This window comes from Danio rerio, chromosome 7, assembly GCF_049306965.1.
Source record: "Danio rerio strain Tuebingen ecotype United States chromosome 7, GRCz12tu, whole genome shotgun sequence".
In the NCBI taxonomy this organism is placed as follows: domain Eukaryota; kingdom Metazoa; phylum Chordata; class Actinopteri; order Cypriniformes; family Danionidae; genus Danio; species Danio rerio.
The window spans coordinates 7,207,825-7,227,661 of record NC_133182.1 but is presented as its reverse complement, the minus strand read 5'-3'; the positions used below and the strand labels follow the sequence as shown (position 1 = coordinate 7,227,661).

The window sequence follows — 19,837 nt, the reverse complement described above, 5'->3', positions numbered from 1 at the left end:
TGAAGCCTTTTCTTTACACAGTCAGTCCATACATCCCACTGTAGTTTATTGTCCAACATCACACCCAAATCAATGATTCATAGTGTGTAGTTATTATAAAGTGCCACCAAAGTGTAGCGCAACTAGTTACTTTTTGGGGAGTAAATCAATATTGCAATGCATTGCTTTCAGTAGTAACTTTCCCCAACATTAGTGAACAGGCCCTACCTGTGAGTGTAAAATGCAATTCAAACAGCTTCTAAAGGTTGATTTTGCATGATAGGAAGACCTGCCAAAGATCAGATCTCTTTTAGTGTACGGATAAGCAAAAAATAGGAATTTCATAGGGTGTCCAAACTTTTGCACATGGCTGTATACTGTCTATATTCACAGAGAAATGGATTTAAAGAATGTGGATGTTGAAAGCAGGGTGTGCTCACTGTATCTGTGGGACTGTAAGGTGGAGTCTCTCTCTCTCTCTCTGAGCGTGTGTGTGCGTGTGTCAGTCGTATCTGTGTTTCTGAGAGTTGCCCATCATGGACAGCGCAGGGAGGAAAGTCATCGTCTGCGACAATGGCACTGGGGTAAGAGATTTACCGTATATATTTACTATAATAGACAGCCAAGCTTCGAATGAATAATACTCTTAGCAGATGCTGACTTAAAGTTAGGTTTATTTAATCAACAAGTTGTGTTTTTGGGATGAGAAATGACACAAATTCCTCCAAAAAGATAATAAGATGATGTACCAGAGGCATCATTGTGGAATAAAAAAGGATTTCTCAGCTTTTATTTACATTTAAAGAAAAACTTTAAGTCAGAGTTTGCCAGCGGTGTGAATAACTTCAGGCTTGACTTTAACTACTCCTTCCAGAGAACATCGCTGACCTCTAAATGATGCACAGTGCTGAACTTCTAAGAAAAATGCTGTTATTTCAACTTAAAACTGAGAAAATATGATTACAAATGTAATGCATAAACAAATGTAACCCAGTGTTTGGGGTTGTCCATATTGTACCCAATTCTGAGTGGTGTAAACAAGTCAAACACGATCAAAAGTAAACATTTTTCAGAGTCAATTTGTGTTCAAATGAAGCAGGGAGGAAACTCTGCATTAAGAAATGCATGTAAACGTACATATATATATATATATATATATATATATATATATATATATATATATATATATATATATATATATATATATATATATATATATATATATATGTATGTACAGCGCCTATAGAAAAACATCAAACCCCTTTGAAATAATTTATTTGTCATATAGCCTGAAATTAAATCACATTCCAAACCACTTTTCCAGCTCTTGAAAGGATGTTTGTAGCCATTTCTTAACCTTTCTTTGAAAGCAGGGTGTAACGTGAGTAAAGGTATAGATTTTCAGAGGGTATTGTGATTTGATTATGTGATATAAATATATGTATGCTGTATTTAGGGAAATACAGATAGCTTTCCTGATTGTATTGCGGGTGTATTGAGTGCTGAACGTGTGGTGTTTTCTCCAGCTCAGACCTGCTGCATTGCTCAACTCTGTCTGAACACGTCTGGACAGAAATGCGGCTCACTTCACCTTAAAAGGTGGCAGGAGAAAACATCCACTGTTATTGGACATAAACGAGGAAGTGTTTTAAAGTTTGCTTGCAGTGTGTGTGTGTGTGTGTGTGTGTGTGTGTGTGTGTGTGAGTGTGTGGACACGTTTAGATGCTCCTGAGCTGAAGCTTTAGAGGAACTGAGGAGGTTTAGAGGGAGTTTAAGGAAGCAGCAAAACAGAACCACAAAACAGAAGACAATGGAAGAGTAGAGTAGATCAGCACAGTAGGATTATAAGATGATGAGTATATAGTTACATTATTATCCCCCATATTTTTTTTGTCTTTTTTAAATATTTCCCAAATGATGTTGAACAGAGCAAGGAAATTTTCACAGTATGTCTGATAATATTTTTTCTTCTGGAGAAAGTCTTATTTCTTTTATTTCAAAGTTTTATTTGTTTTATTTCGGCTAGAATAAAAGCAGTTTTTAATTTTTTAAACACCATTTTAGGGTCTAAATTATTAGCCCCTTTAAGTATATTTTTTCTGATAGTTTACAGAACAAACTATCATTATACAATAACTTGCCTAATTAATTACCCTAACCTGCCTAGTTAACCTAATTAACCTAGTTTTTTTTTTATTATTAGAATATGCAAAAATCATACAAATACAAGAAAACGTCAACAAATAACAAATACAAAGCAACGAAACAAAAACAAAACAAAAACAACAACAATATAGTCATATACTGGTATGTGCGTGAGTGTGTGCGTGTGTGTGTGTGTATGCATGTAAAGGTAACTTGGTGGACAGGTCAGGGTACATACATAAGGAACAATAACAGTCAATAAATGAAGCAAGTGTCACAGATACAGATAAAACATATAGAAAGAAACCAGTCAGAGGTAGGGAGTAACAACAATGCTTATTAATGTATGATAGTAAAAATGAGAGTAAAAAGAGAGAAAGGACAACAGTAATAACTGACAACAATATTAATAAATCACAATTGCTACACCAACTACAACTACAGAAAGTTACTTATATTACAACTACTACTGCTTCTACTACAGCCACAACCACGACTACTACTACTACAATGTCTACTAATACTGATACTACTACAACGACTACCACTACTGATACTACTATAGCGTTTGCTACAACTAATACAACAACGTCTACTGCTACTACTACTGCTAATTAACCTAGTTAAGCCTTTAAATGTCACTTTAGGCTGTATAGAAGTGTCTTGAAAAATATTTAGTCAAATATTATTGACTGTCATCATGGCAAAGATAAAATAAATCAGTTATTAGAGATGAATTATTAAAACTATTATGATTAGAAATGTGTTGAAACAATCTTCCCTCCATTAAACAGAAATTGGGGAAAAAATAAACAGGGGCGCTAATAATTCAGGGGGGCTAATAATTCTGACTTCAACTGTGTGTGTGTATATATATATATATATATATATATATATATATATATATATATATATATATATATATATATATATATATATATATATAGTTGAAGTCAGATTAGCCCCACTCTGATTTTGTTTTTTCTAATATTTCCCAAATGATGTTTAATGGAGCAAGGAAATTTTCACAGTATGTCTGATAATATATATTTTTTTATTATTGATAACACTATATAATAAATATAGTCTTTATAAGTGCTTAAAAGTCAAGAATTCAGCGGTTGTAGCTGTAGTTACACTGTAAAAAATAATACACTGTCAAATATTATTGACTGTCATCATGGTAAAGATAAAATAAATCAGTTATTAGAGATGAGTTATTAAAACTATTATGTTTGGAAATGTGATGAAGCAATCTGTTCTCCGTCAAACAGAAATTGGGGAAAAAAATAAACAGGGTGGCGAATTATTCTGACTTGAATTAACCTGTTGATTTGCAACAGTTAAAAATGAACAACCTTATTACTCCAGATACATATTTTATGAGTTTTATTTTTCTCAGAAGTACCACTGCAGGACTTGGTTGTCCATTAGCAACGAACAGTTACAAAAGACAAAAAAACTATTTGCAAAAGACAAAAAACTGCTTCTTGGAGTACAACAAAGTGACTTGGAAACATGACCTATTCAATGAGGGTTTGCGATATTGGATTTGGATCCCATGTTGTTTTTGTTGTTGTTCTGCCACTGAAAAGCAATTTGTTACATTATTTGAAAAGTTGTATATAAAAAGTTATTGTTCATATCATATTCAGTCGTCAGTGTCTAATTACCACACTGAGCCAATGTTGCAAATCTGCAACATCCCAGAACGCCTTGCATGTGAAGGTCTCTCTAAAAAAAAAATTCAGGATTCTATTGTACTACTCCATATGATAATTTTCCCCAAATATCAGATTTTTCCTGTTTCTAATAAAGGATTCGGATTTCTGCTTTCCAATCCGTCTCATCATGAACCAACGTTTATCCTTTTCATCATCCTGTTCCTCAGTATTTAACCGTGAATTGATTTTAATTAATGAATAAGTTAACACATTGCTTAATATGAGAATGTTCAGTGCATTTGCCCGTCTCTTTATAACTATTTTCAGAAGCCACCAATCTAGGTCAGAGGTCACGGAGACCTTGAGTGGAACTGAGGGCTGAGGACTGGAAGCAACCGCTTCTATTGTTATTTCGACGAGTTAATATTGTCTAACATGTCTAAAGCAGGGGTCACCAATCATGGTCCTGGAGGGCCGGTGTCCCTGCAGGGTTTAGCTCCAACTTGCCTTAACACACCTGCCTGGATGTTTCAAGTATACCTAGTAAGACCTTGATTAGCTTGTTCAGGTGTGTTTGATTAGGGTTGGAGCTAAACTCAGCTGGACACCGGCCCTCCAGGAACAAGTTTGGTGACTACTGGTCTAAAGTGATTTTGCTATTTTCTCGATTAAATCTTTTAAAGTGATTCTACTTTTTTTTCAAGATAGACTTTGTGTAGTAAGGATAAAACTGCCTGAATGTAGATTATACCGGTTTTTAACCAGTTTTGATAAAGACGGCTGAGAGTACACTCAGCCTTGGATAAGAAACAGATTGTACTTTAAGTGTGTGTGTTTTATTTGATTGTTGATCTGTTTCACAGGTCTGGAGTCAGCTCTAATCAGTCTAAAGGATGTCTGACATTTATGTTTAGATATTGTTCAGAATATACGCACAAAACCCACGTGGAAATGTTCCTAGTCTATCTGTGTTTTAACCAATCAGGTTAGAGCACCTATATGTATGACGCAGTTAATGACGTTATTTGAGAGTATAATTGTTATTGATTGGTGATTGTAAGCAGAGCGGCCTAGGAACTCATTGCGAGTGTTGAAGCTGGCTTCTGTTGATGTAACTGCAAACTATCTTCAGTAAACTTGATTTATTTATTTAAATCTCTGACTCCGACTCTTCTTCATCTACCAGACTGGTCATTCTTTGGGTTAAACTGTATACAATCCCACAATTTAAGTCTGAGAGGGTTAATTGTGTACAAATTAGTGGGTTTATATATATCTGTACCAGCAAGCAGGGTTGAGTTTGCAGCTTTTACTCACTGTTTTTCACTCATCTTCTCTCACATCTTGTCTGCAGTTCGTCAAGTGTGGATTCGCAGGCTCCAATTTCCCCGATCACATCTTCCCTGCGCTGGTGGGTCGACCCATCATTCGCTCAGATACTAAAGTCGGGAGCATAGAAATCAAGGTGAGCTGTCAGTCCGGCAAACACACAGACATACAAATAAAATACATGTAGACATGGAAGAAAGTGTGAGAAACTTTCAGACATTGACACTGATGATGTTTGAATACAATGACATCCATAAATGTACATCCACATTCATATGCATCCGCTCGCTTAGTACCATCTTCATTCATTTTCCTAAGCCTTAGTATCTTATTTATAAAGGGTTGCACAGCGGAATAAACCGCCAACCTATCCAGCAATGTTTCACCCGACCACAACCCAGCATTGGGAACCACCCATACAAATTCATTCACACACACACACTCATAAACTACAGCCAATGTAGTTTTTGTTATTCACCTATAGCACATGTGTTTGGAGCACCTGGAGCACCTGGAGGAAACCCACGCCAACATGGTGAGAACATGCAAACTCCACACAGAAATGCAAACTGACCCAGTCTGGATTCGAACCAGCAACCTTCTTGCTGTGAGGCAACAGTGCTCACCACTGAGCCATCAGAATGAGCCATCTTGTGAATGAATAATATGTAGGTCAGCTTTGTGTTTTTGTCTGTTTGGCGCTATCTAGTGTCTGAATAATGCGCAGGTTAGTGTATACTCCATCAGCTGTTTTCGTTTCTGTCAGCTTTGCATTTAATTGAAGGATAATTAAACTTAACGGCAATGTTGTGTCTAATCTTTTTATGTCTTAAAGCAAGTAGCCTTGAAATAAGTGGGATAAAGTACATCCAGGATGATTATTTTGCAGACTAAACCCCTCAGCTTTATACAACAATGCTGGACTTTATATCCTGCTTAAGCCTGTTAGGTTTCATTCTGCGATAACAACCGGTTAGATAACATTATTAGTTCACTAGTTATTTACTCATTGAGTATGTTGCATGGACACCAATACTTCGATTTTAATAAGATATGGTCTTTCTGCATTGTAGCTTGGTAAGGTAATCTGAGTGTGTCAAATAAGCAGGGATGTAGCAACTTCTCACTTTTAGAGACAGACTATTTAGAAACAAGTGATTAGGAATGTAAACCTTTGGATTTAATACAGCTGTCCCCCCTACTTTTAAAATGTCCACTAAGCCCCTGCAAATAAGAACAGGTTGAGTAGTCTTATGGAGGTGGCAAGCAAGATCATTGGTCTGAACCAAACTTGTCCAATGGTAATTTACCGTAATTACGTTTTAAAGAGAGCTCAGGGTATCTTATGCACCCAGGATCACACATTGTACCCTGTATTTTAGCTGCTGCCATCAGGACGTTGTTTTAGAGTTCCTATTTGCAGGAAAATTGAGTTAGAGATTGCTTTTATAAAGGTGACCAATAGGTAGGGCCGGCGCATCCATAAAGGTGACCTAGGCGGCCGCCTAGGGTGGCAGTATAGAGAGGACGGCGTCCGCGACACCTCCCTTACCACCCACATCCTCAGTTATGTCTGCGACACCTCCCTCACCACCTGCGCCCTCAGATATATATTCGCGCATAGGTGACAGAATAGAGATGGCGGCGTCAGCGACACCTCCATCAGCACCCGTGTGTCCTCAGTTATATCCGCGCATAGGGCGGCAGAGGTGCGCGACACCCCTGCGTCCTCAGTAATATCCGCGCATTGGGCAGCAGAATAGAAGTCCGCGACACCTAACTTCATATTAATAACCAGTCACTTTCGTTTTCACATTGGGCGGCATGATCATCCTCTGCCTGGAGCGGCAGTTCAACTTGCTCTGGCCCTGCCAATAGGTCATTAAATGAGTCCAGCGGGGAGGGAGATGCACCTAAAAAAGGATGTGTGTTGTGTGGTAATATTTTGTTAATGTGTACATGAAACCTGTGTTCCGGCACCTTGCTGCAATTTTAGTTTCCCTAAACAGGATAATAAAGTTTAGTTTGAGTCTGAAGACAATGCTCTGATAAAGAGTCTAAAACATAAACATACCATAATCTGACTAAAGTCATAATCAAACTAAACAGAAATGGAATTAAGGCATGTGGACTATGCTGATTTTAGTCGCAATTTTGGAGTGCAGAACAGACATGTAAACACCTTCAAACTATTACCATCATGTAAGACTTCTAGCTGCATTTGGTGACAGGATAGTTCATACACACACGGCTATTTGACATCAAGTCAGTGAAAGACCACAGACATCCACATTGTGAAATGCAGAATTTTCCAGTCCATACAGCGTACTGCATCAACTCCATCACAACAACACTCTTCCACCAGTCCTTACTTAATACTTGCATCCAACACCTCAGTGTCACAGGGCATGAATGAAATGTTCCTGAATAAAGTGAGACTGCCAAACTGCAGTTAAAGTAAACATTTTTTAAATGAAGCGCCTGAAATTACATGAAACTCCAGAGGAAATGTGGATAGTGCCGTGACGCAACAACGTTAATCTATCTACGAGCTATAACATGTGAAACTGGCTCATGAACGAACATTCAAAAAGTAACTCATGCAAGCACTAATCATATTATTGTCTTATTCAGATTAAGGCAAATAATTCAATTACTGATGTCCATGTAAATGTAGTCATTGTGTGAAATGTCAGGACCTGATGGTGGGTGATGAGGCCAGCGAGTGCCGCTCCATGCTGGAGGTGACGTACCCGATGGAGAATGGGATGGTGCGCAATTGGGAGGACATGATCCACCTGTGGGACCACACCTTCGGTCCGCAGCGGCTCAACATCAGCCCTCCCGACTGCAAGGTGCTGCTGACGGAGCCGCCCATGAACCCTATGAAGAACCGGCAGAAGATCGCAGAGGTCATGTTCGAAACTTACCGCTTCCACGGTATCTACGTCGCCATACAGGCCGTGCTGACACTCTACGCACAGGGTATTCAATTCCAGTTGATTTAATTTCATTCATTTTCAAATAAATGTGTTTATTCTTAAAGTTATTTTTTACAATAATCACATTTTAACCGAAAACATATTTTAATTTAATTTAATTTAATGCACTTATTTTAAATTAAATTTTTTTCAATTAAATTAAAGTTTATTTTTAAAATCATTTTCGCAATACTAACTTTCAACTGGAAATTTTACAACCGAGGCTCATTCTGAAAACGTAGTCCTGCGGACGTTTCTGGAGACCGCGAATTATGTAGCTGGAGGTACGCATGGGTGCATTTCATTTTTTTAAGCTAACGATTTGGGGCGGTGTGACGTCGTTCTCTTCCGCGCTTGCCGGCTGACCACTTACCTCAGTGTGGAGGGCTTTCCCACCGTAATGAGTTTGTCCAGGTAGCGACGACGACCGGGTTTGAGTCTGGGGAAGAACGGTTCCAGAAATCAGGTAAGACAAAAACAGAATCCAAAAAGTAAAGTGAACCAGTGAATAACAGACTGAGAATGTGGTGAAATCCAAAAACGTGGTAAAAATCAGAAGAGGGCTTTTCTTTTTCTAGACGGCTTTTTTGTGTAAATTGTTGGTTGGTTTTAGGGAAGTAAGCGGGCGGGCGGGTCAATCGGTAAAACTGCTTGGGTTTAGGGAAGGAGGAGGAGGGTGGGTCGGCCTATTGGCCGGTTGCATAGTCAATCATTTAGCCAGTCGGACGGACGGTCGCTCGACAGCGGCCTTTTATGGGTTTACGCGAGAACAGCGAGGGCGTGAATGGCGCTCGCGAGAGATGTTCGACATGCGAAAAAGTGAGCACATAGGCCTCTCACGGATTCGTGAAAAACAAAAACTGCACAAATACATACCTCCCGGGATGTATTTTGCGGTCTCCAGAAACGTCCAAGGGACTACGTTTTCAGAACGAGCCTGGGTTGAAATTTTAATTTAATTGTTTTCAACTTAATTAATTCCCTTCAATTTTTTTTAAACTTGATTTAAAAAATCTGCAGAAACACTTTAGCATTTGACTTTGACACACTCCCTTTGTACGTGTCATCAGAGGGGGAAAGGCCCACCTATTAGTGTTATCATTAACATAAACGGCCCTGAGTGAGAAGCAACCGTCTGCAATTAGTGTTGAGCTACTGAAGATAATGTCAGCATTAGACAAAGAGGATTATAAATGTGGAGTTAAAGCACAAATAAACAGTGACAGGAGTCTCCATAGACTGACACATTCTCACACACTTCTGTTCACTTTTTCCACACAGATAACATCCTGCATTAAATCTGCCACTATGCTGACACACAGGCATTTGTAGCTCCGCCCTCTTCTAAAAACAACTCAATCTCATTTAAATTTAAAGCAACAGTAACTAAAATGACACAATTAGGTTTAAAGCCTAAAAGAGTCAGTTTTGAGAGTCATAAAAAAGTGTCTGTGTGGTAATTTGAGCTGAAATACACACACACACAGACACACAGACACACAGACACACACACACACACACACACACACACACACACACACACACACACACACACACACACACAAGGACATTAGAGACTTATTTTACATTTTGTATAAAGGTGCATGATAGGTCCCCTTTAATAATGGGAAACATCAAGCATCTCTGACCTGCTCTGTGTTTGTGTGTCAGGTTTGTTGACCGGTGTGGTGATCGACTCAGGAGACGGAGTGACACACATCTGTCCCGTTTATGAGGGTTTCTCTCTCCCGCATCTCACGCGCCGGCTGGACATCGCAGGACGGGACATCACTCGCTACCTGATCAAGGTGACCCTTCTTTTCACAGCATAGACAGTGTGCAATGTGTAAAGTTACAGCTTCTGCATAGCCTATAATGCAAAAAATAAAAAAATAAAAAAATCCTACTTAGAGGTTTTGCCTTGTCTAAATGTTTACAAATTTTTAAATAAAAAAGCATTTTTACTTAAAGGGGGTGTTCATCACATTTTTCAGAGGAACAAACTGTTTGTTAAACTTTATAAGTAATATTGCCTATACTATGTCAGATTTATGACAAGTTTTGTTTTATATGTCATGACAAAGACAAAAACAGCTTGTGATGTTTGTTTATGTCTAGTTTTCACAACAAACAATGTCATCTTTGCATTCAAAAACATAACTGAGCAAATGAGATTTAACAGCTGTTATAAGCATGCATTAATAATCATGATCACGTGTCATGAATGTGAATGAGAAATTAAGTTTAACGACAGTCTTATGCACACCCCTTTAAGTAGTTGTTTTACTTGCTTTAAACAGAAAGTTGCTTAATTTTGGCTTTTTTTTTCCTGAAAACAAAACAATACGGTTTTCTTGTCTTAAAGATGCGGTAACATCTGCCTGTGAGATAAGTAAAATATTTAGCTGACCCCGCTGAGTAAATAATGGCAGAAAATTCATTCTTGTGTGAACTATTCCTTTAAAATAAATCAAAATATGCAATTTAGGTTTAGCATAACCAATTATAAATGACTGACTGCTCTAAAAAAGACCATAAGCAAGACCTCTTGAGTTGTTGTTGTTTGATTTGTGCAGCTTTTGCTCCTGCGCGGCTACGCCTTCAACCACACGGCGGACTTCGAGACGGTGCGGATGATGAAGGAGAAGCTGTGTTTTGTCGGCTACAACATTGAGCAGGAACAGCAACTGGCCAATGAGACCACAGTCCTGGTGGAGTCCTACATGGTAAACACACAGTTTATAAACCCCAGTTACCCTTACAGTTGATTAGGAGGTCATAGTTACACCTGGTAGAGTTAAAGACAAAATGATTGGCCCTCCTGTACAAGTCTACCACCAGCCTCGGGAGGCTAAGACCTTTGCACAAACCTATCTGTCTAGAATGCATGATAGTGAAGTTTACTTTTGGGTGAACTAAACCCTTAATTTACAAAGAGAAAATATGGGAAATATGTAGACAACAATCAGAACAAAAGTATTTTTGGATTCAAAAGACCCGCATGAAAAGTCTGTTTATTGTGACCCTCTTTAGCACCAACTTTTTTGTTGAGTCTTTTCTGAAATTACGTACTATTTAATATCAAGAATCTGTCAGCATGTCTAGAAGTTCTTTCTTAGATTTAGCATGCTCTGTCTATCTTTCTCTCTCTAGCTGAATCTCATTCTGTCTCTAATATTGTCTATACATACTGTACACTCTCTAATAACTTTCATTTGTAAGTCGCTTTGGATAAAAGTGTCTGCTAAATGACTAAATGTAAATGTAAATGTAGAAATAAAGGTATGCAAGCTGTCACTGGGGTGGTACCCTTTCAAAAGGTACACATTTGTACCTCAAAATTTGGTCCATATTGGTATCTCAAAAGTGTATATTGGTAGTAGTTGAAGTAGTAGTCATTGTAATAGTATCGATTGTTATTGAGTAATTGTTACGGAGATTATAGAAGTTGTAGTTCATGTAGTAGTAGATGTCATTGGTATAGTAGTAGCAGAAGTAGTAATGGTGTGGTAGTTACAGTAGTAGTAGTAGTCGTTGTTGGTAGTAATATCAGTAGTAGATGTTGTTGATGTAGATGTAGTAGAAGTGATTGTAGTAGTAGTAGTAGTAGTAGTCGCAGTAGACATTGTAGTGGTAGTCGTTGTAGTAGTATCAGTATTAGTAGACACTTTAGTAGTAGTAGTCGTGGTTGTGGCTGTAGTAGAAGCAGTAGTAGTTGTTATACAAGTAACTTTCTGTAGTAGTAGTTGGTGTAGCACTTGTGATTTATTATAATTGTTGTCAGTTATTACTGTTGTCCTTTCTCTCTTTTTACTCTCATATTTACTATCATACATTAATAAGCATTGTTGTTACTCCCTACCTCTGACTGGTTTCTTTCTATATGTTTTATCTATATCTGTGACACTTGCTTCATTTATTGACAGTTATTATTCCTTATGTATGTACCCTGACCTGTCCACCAAGTTACCTTTACATGCATACACACACTCACACACACACACTCACGCACATACCAGTACCTGACTATATTGTTGATGTTTTTGTTTTGTTTTGTTGCTTTGTATTTGTTATCTGTTGATGTTTTCTTGTATTTGTATGATTTTTGCATATTCTAATAAAAAAAAAAAAAAAAGTGTATATTAGTACCTACCTACCTAATACCTAATATATATTAGTACCTACCTACCTAATATGTACATTTTAGGTATTAATATGGAGTTTTAGGCACAAATTTGCACCTTTTGAAAAGGTTCCACCCCAGTGACAGCTCGTGTGAATATCCAGCTGCAGGCCCGCAGAACCACTCACGTTTTAGGCACACAATCTGGCACACACAATCTAGGCAAACCACATATGATTACGACGGATGTTAATGTTATTAACGTCTTCTAGGACATTGTCATCGATATATTTGATATATATTTTACTCAATAAACTATAGTGTTCACTTTACTTTATTTCACCAAAATTGTGATCGAGACGGGCGAATTGGGAGCGTTGTTTACTAGACTGAACAGTTTTCTATCAGTCATTATAGATGATCAGTCATTATTATCTGACAGAGTCATTTTAGCAGATACTCATTTGCTGGCCTTGCTGAACGATCTAAATTGGACAGGTTTAATTTATATAATGGATTCATTTATAATGAAGGGAATAATAGCAAGTTAATGTAGGCAATAATACATTTTATATGTAATAAATTTTTTATACATGTAATAAATGTATAACACGATATTAATATTTTACTCCAGCGATTTAATAGTGTATATTTGCTAAATTTTCTAATAACTTTAAGTAGCGATTTAATATTGTAGTAAAGTAAGCAATATATTTAACCCAAGCTCATTCTGGAAACGTAGCCCCGCGGACGTTTCTGGAGGCCGCGATTTACGTGGCCGGAGGTACGTAAGGCCGCGTTTAGTTTTTTTTCGAGCGAATGCTGCGGGGCGGTGTGGTGCCGCTCCGCCCCTCCTCTTTGCGCTCGCCAGCCGACGGCTCGCCTGAGTGAGAAGCACACAGGCGCACAGCGGCCTCTCGCGAATCCGCAAAAACAAAAAACGCTCGAATACGTACCTCCCGAGACGTAAATCGCTGTCCGCAGAAACGTCCGCGGGGCTACGTTTCCACAATGAGTCCGGGTTGAATATATTGCTTTTAAACCAAAAATTTGCAATAGAAACAAATTAACTATTAATAATTAATCAAAAAATAATAATAAGTATATATATATATATATATATATATATATATATATATATATATATATATATATATATATATATATATATATATATATTTATTTATATATATATATATATACACATAGCTGTGACAGTTTATTAAATAATAGCTGTTTAAAATCAGTTAATCAGTTAAGATAATCAATTTAAAGCTATATTATATATTGTTTAAATGATTAAATATAAAAAATATTTTTAATGTGACACATTATTGATTGCTTTTTCTTTTTACAACAAAGTGATTTTAACCAAGTATGATAAGATTAAGATCCTGAATTAGTTTACTACACTTAATCCTACAATTAGACGGTCTATTATGTTTTCTTTGTTTATGTGGACATGTGAATAAAATGATAAGTGTCTTTAACCAATTACTTTTATTTACATAATTTGAGTTCAGAAACGGCAGAGATGTTAAAATGATCGTTACGATATAAAAATAATAATGACTGAAATGGGAAACCATATTTGTGAAATTCAATAGGTGGCGATAATGCTACTAAGGAGTTAGTTAGTTACCATATATGGTTTGCCTATATCGTGTGTGCTAGATCAGCCTGATTTCACGAGAAAACGTAAGTATTTTACGTTTTGGCAGTTTAGTGGCTAATTCTCACGAATTCGTACGAGTTCAGTCGTAAGAAATTGTACGATTTTAAAAAGGAGGCGTGGCACCTAACCCCACCCCTAAACCCAACCGTCATTGGGGGATACGCAAATTGTACTAAAATGTATGAATTAGATCGTACAAATTTGTACGAATTAGCCACTAAATGAAAAAGTTACGAATTGCCGTGAGATTGAGTTGGCTAGATTGTGTGTGCCTGAAACGTGTGTGGTACCTTTATTTCTAAGAGTGTATATAGTATTTAGGTCTGGACTGTGTGAAGGCCACTTCATGAGCTGTGTTTCCTTTTCAAATTCGATTTATTTACATTAGCAGTGTTTTTGGCATCATTATCGCGCTGAAAAATACAACCCCAAATTAGACAAATGTTTGTGCGCAAACGGTAAAAGACAAGGGTACAAGCCTAAGCTGAACAACGTGATCTCTGATCCCCCAGGCGGCACTGCATCTAGGACCCTCATTCATCTATAAGCAATGTCACCACATGAACTACTTTGGCAAACCTTTGTCAAGTACCAAAATACATAGTTACATCCACAAATGCCAGTTAAAACTGTACTGTGCCAAAAGGAAGCCCTATGTTAACAGTGTCCAGAAGCACCATCAAATTCTCTGGGCTCTGAGGCATCTTGGATGGACCATCACACAGTGGAAATGTCTACTGTGGTCAGATGAATCAGTATTTCAGATATTTTTTGGGGAGAAATGGACACTATGTGCTCCGGACCAAAGAAAAACAGGATCATGGTGTTACCAGCAACAAATCCAAAAGCCATGCTCTGTTGTGGTACAGGGCTGTGTCAGTGCAAAGTTAACTTACACTTCTGTGCTGCACCATTAATGCTGAAAAGTCCATCGAGATTTTGGAGCACAATATGCTGCCTTCATTTCTAGGGACACCCGTGCATATTTCAACAAGACAATGCTAAACCACATTCTGCACACATTACAGTCCTGACTGAAGAGGATACAGGTACTCGACCAGCCTGCCTGCAGTCCCGACCTGTATACAATAGGGAATGAGTGGTTGTATTGTCTGCAATGAAATGCAAGTAAAAGTAAATGTAGAAATGACTTATTTCTTTTTTTTATTTGCGTTTTCCATAGTTTCCCAACTTTTTCTGATTTGGGGTTGTAAAACTATTACAAATTAGGTGATTTCTAATAGGAGTTACATGACGAATTAAAATCTGTCTGAACTCTTCAGCATTCTCAATCCCATCAATTCAGGAAATATTGTCAACAGCTCTAGCAGAAGTGCAGATCAAACCAAGGCAGGAACTCCAGTATTGTCTTCACTCTTGCTTTCATCTTTCTCTTCACTCTTTCTTTCTGAGTCTTTAACAATTGCACCAAAATAACCCAACTAAAAGCTGTATTTTCTGGTTGTATTTTAATATTAATAAGCAATATATAATGTCATTAAACCCTCACTAAAACAGCAAATGCCACTGGGGGTCTAAGACTTTTGCACAGTACTATAAATATGTAAAAACTGTTAAATTGGACCTATTATGCCCCCTTTGTACAAGATTTAAAATAAGCTACTGATTTCTCACTCACAGTTACCAGATGGGCGGATGATAAGGGTTGGAGGTGAGAGGTTCGGGGCTCCGGAGGCTCTTTTCCAGCCGCACCTCGTTAATGTGGAGGGAGTCGGAGTGGCAGAGCTGCTCTTTAACACCATCCAGGCAGCAGACATTGACCTCAGGTCTGGATAATTCACCTTCAGTGCCAATTTAAGGTGCAATCCACAATATCTGAACACTTTTGACTTTTGGAGTTTTAAAACATACTGGCAGCTAACCAGGAGTGAGGGTACTGTAGAACATTCAAGACATGTCACTCATATAGATTTGAAGGGGAAAACATTTTATGGTCAATATGGACACTCTAGCGAAGGAAGCCCCGCCCTCAAGAAAAGAAACCAATCAATAATCGCTATAGACTCATGTGTTTTATGACTTTATGGTTATGGTTTATGGTTATGAATCATATAGGGACTACAAACGCAAACTTGCCTCACAGACATTAAAAATTTAACAGATAAAGCTTGCAGTCTCTACTTCTAGAAAAAGTGAGTAAACTCGTTGCTTTTTAAAGGGATTAGTTGACTTTGCTTTGAAAAGTGAGTAAACTTTTTGACTTTAAAGCGATTAGTTGGATTCACTTATAAAAAGTGAGTAAACTGATTGCTTTTAAAGTGATTAGTTGACTAAACTCTGCAAAACGGAGTAAACTTGTTGCTTTTAAAGTAATTAGTCGGCTTTGAGCAGTATATCCTCATCGATGTACAGAGGCATTAGAACCCACACAGACCACAGGATAGGCGCCCCCTGCTGGCCTCACTAACACCACTTCCAGCAGCAACCTAGCTTTCCCATGTGTTCTCCCATCCAGATACTGACCGGGCGCAACCCAGTTTAGCTTCAGTGGGCGACCCTTTGAGAGTTGCAGAGAGCTAGCTGCCGGCTATAAAAGCGTTTTAAGTGAATAGCTGATCATTGAAACTCGCTGATTTTAAAGCCATTAGTTGACTTTACTTAATAAAGGTGAGTAAACTTGTTGCTTTTAAAGCGATTAGTTGACTTTACTTAATAAAGGTGAGTAAATTTGTTGCTTTTAAAGCGATTAGTTGACTTTACTTAATAAAAGTGAGTAAACTTGATGCTTTTAAAGTGATTAGTTGACTTTACTTAATAAAGGTGAGTAAATTTGTTGGTTTTAAAGCGATTAGTTGACTTTACTTAATAAAAGTGAGTAAACTTGTTGGTTTTAAAGCGATTAGTTGACTTTTCTTAATAAAAGTGAGTAAACTTGATGCTTTTAAAGCGATTAGTTGACTTTACTTAATAAAGGTGAGTAAATTTGTTGCTTTTAAAGCGATTAGTTGACTTTACTTAATAAAAGTGAGTAAACTTGATGCTTTTAAAGTGATTAGTTGACTTTACTTAATAAAGGTGAGTAAACTTGTTGGTTTTAAAGCGATTAGTTGACTTTACTTAATAAAAGTGAGTAAACTTGTTGGTTTTAAAGCGATTAGTTGACTTTTCTTAATAAAAGTGAGTAAACTTGATGCTTTTAAAGCGATTAGTTGACTTTTCTTAATAAAAGTGAGTAAACTTGATGCTTTTAAAGCGATTAGTTGACTTTTCTTAATAAAAGTGAGTAAACTTGATGCTTTAAAAGCGATTAGTTGACTTTACTTAATAAAAGTGAGTAAACTTGTTGCTTTTAAAGCGATTAGTTGACTTTACTTAATGAAGGTGAGTAAACTTGTTGCTTTTAAAGCGATTAGTTGACTTTACTTAATAAAAGTGAGTAAACTTGTTGGTTTTAAAGCGATTAGTTGACTTTACTTAATAAAAGTGAGTAAACTTGTTGGTTTTAAAGTTATTAGTTGACTTTACTCAATTAAAGTGCTTAAACTTGTTGCTTTTAAAGTGATTAGTTGACTTTACTTAATAAAAGTGAGTAAACTTGTTGGTTTTAAAGTTATTAGTTGACTTTACTCAATTAAAGTGCTTAAACTTGTTGCTTTTAAAGTGATTAGTTGACTTTACTTAATAAAAGTAAGTAAACTTGTTGGTTTTAAAGCGATTAGTTGACCTTACTTAATAAAAGTAAGTAAACTTGTTGGTTTTAAAGCGATTAGTTGACTTTACTTAATAAAGGTGAGTAAACTTGTTGCTTTTAAAGCGATTAGTTGACTTCACTTAATAAAGGTGAGTAAACTTGTTGCCTTTAAAGCGATTAGTTGACTTCACTTAATAAAAGTCAGTAAACTTGTTGCCTTTAAAGCGATTAGTTGACTTTACTTAATAAAAGTCAGTAAACTTGTTGCCTTTAAAGCGATTAGTTGACTTTACTTAATAAAAGTCAGCAAATTTGTTGCAACAATAAATGAACTGTTTGTAATGGTAAAAAATTATGTGAAATTAACTTAACAGTTCCAATTTACAAAGGGTTTAAGCACATTTTAAACTAGAGTACCTAATTGTTTTTTACAGTTAAATTTGAAGTAAATAAATAAATAAACAACATTGGGAACCACTGCTCTTTGACATCACTGTGAAAATGTTTCTTCTAGCCATGCACCTTGATGCTTGAGTGCAGATGTGAACATTTTTCCACCTGTAATGATCAGACTGATCTTGTGATTTTCTGCAGGGCTGATTTGTACAAGCACATCGTCCTGTCTGGAGGATCCACCATGTATCCAGGTCTGCCGTCCCGTCTGGAGCGTGAGATCAAGCAGCTTTACCTGGAGCGAGTGCTGAAAGGAGACACTGAAAAACTATCAGTAAGACAACAGGCTAAAGCCAATACATCTGTCTGCTTATTCTGGAAAAATCTATTCACACATTCTGTAACGTGATAGTTTACATTAATTTAAGTTTTTTAAGGCGATACGGTCGCCTCACAGCAAGAAGGTCACAGGTTTGAGTCCCGGCTGGGTCAGTTGGCATTTCTGTGTGGAGTTTGCATGTTCTCCCCGTGTTGGTATGGGTTCTTATTTGTTTTGCGTCAGCTAGAATGAAAGCAGTTTTCAATTTTTAAAAACAATTTTAAGGTCGAAATTATTAGCCCCCTTCAGCTGTGAGTTATACAATGACTTGCCTAATTACCCTAATTAACTTAGTTAAGCCTTTAAATGTCACTTTAAGCCAAATACTAGTATCTTAAAAAATATCTAGTCAAAGATAATGGCAAAGATCAAATAAATCAGCTATTAGAAATGAGTTATTAAAACTATCATGTTTAGAAATGCGCTGAAACAATTCAACAGAAATTGTGGGAAAATATTCAGGGGGCCTAATAAGTCTGACTAATAACTATTGCAAATGTCAAATAAATGAGTCGTACTGACGTGTTGTGTTCACTCTTCTCGTTCTCTCCCGGCAGAAGTTTAAGATCCGCATTGAAGATCCTCCGCGGCGCAAACACATGGTGTTCATGGGTGGAGCAGTGCTGGCCAACATCATGAAGGACAAAGAGTCTTTCTGGCTCTCCAGAGCCGAGTATGAGGAGAAGGGCCTGAAACTGCTGGACAAACTGGGCGGAGCTCTGAGATGAAGATCTACACACTCTTCATCATCATCATCATCATCATCTTTATTCTCTATAGTACCTTTAAAGGGGGCCTATTATGCATAAATCTCTTTTATAAGGGGTTTAAACATGGTTCTGTGGCAGAGGTCTGTGAATATATCCAGCGTCTGATGGCTAAAATGTATTAATTGTATTTGTGTATAATCACACTTTAAATATAAACAGTCTGCCGGAACAGTTTGATTGACATCATTTGTATCAGGTGGGGAAAGCTCCGCCCACTTGTGACCATCTCTCCCTCATTAGCATAGGATGTTGGTCTTGTTATTGAATATGCCACTATGCTGACACACAGGCATTTATAGCTCTGCCCTCTTTTGAAAAGAGCACAATCTCATTTGAATTTAAAGTGACAGTCACCAAGACATCACAATTGGGATCAAAGCCTGAAAGAGTCAGTTTGAGAGGGTTATAAAACATTATCTGTGTGCTATTTTAAACTGACACTTCACACGCAGACTCTAGAGAAATCAGACACTTATTTAGCATCTTATAAAAAGGGGCATAATAGGTCTCTTTTAAAGGTACATCTCAAAGTGTGTTAAACATACTAAGGTAAAATACAACAATGGCAATAATATGAATTCATCATGTAAAATAATCATCATACATTCAACTACAGGCAAAATTATTCACCCTTCTGTCAAATTTAACTGCATGAACAGATTTGAAACAAATTCACAGCATTTGCTAATCATTAATAGCAATGATTATTGATATGAATTATTAATATGACAACATTAGCAGCATATT

The 19,837-nt window shown here is 37.1% G+C and overlaps 1 protein-coding gene across 3 annotated transcripts; it reads left to right on the top strand.

Annotated features, from left to right (window-relative positions):
- The first annotated feature begins 483 nt into the window (after positions 1-483).
- On the top strand, positions 484-19,255 carry zgc:101810. Of its 3 annotated transcripts, none has more exons than XM_073906520.1 (8): positions 484-563; positions 5,143-6,683; positions 6,724-8,102; positions 9,770-9,906; positions 10,675-10,824; positions 15,538-15,683; positions 18,143-18,275; positions 18,878-19,255. In XM_073906520.1, the coding sequence occupies exons 3-8, from the start codon at positions 7,820-7,822 to the stop codon at positions 19,046-19,048; spliced, it is 1,020 nt and encodes a 339-aa protein (XP_073762621.1). In that variant the 5' UTR covers positions 484-563; positions 5,143-6,683; positions 6,724-7,819; the 3' UTR covers positions 19,049-19,255.
- Positions 19,256-19,837: the final 582 nt, after the last annotated feature.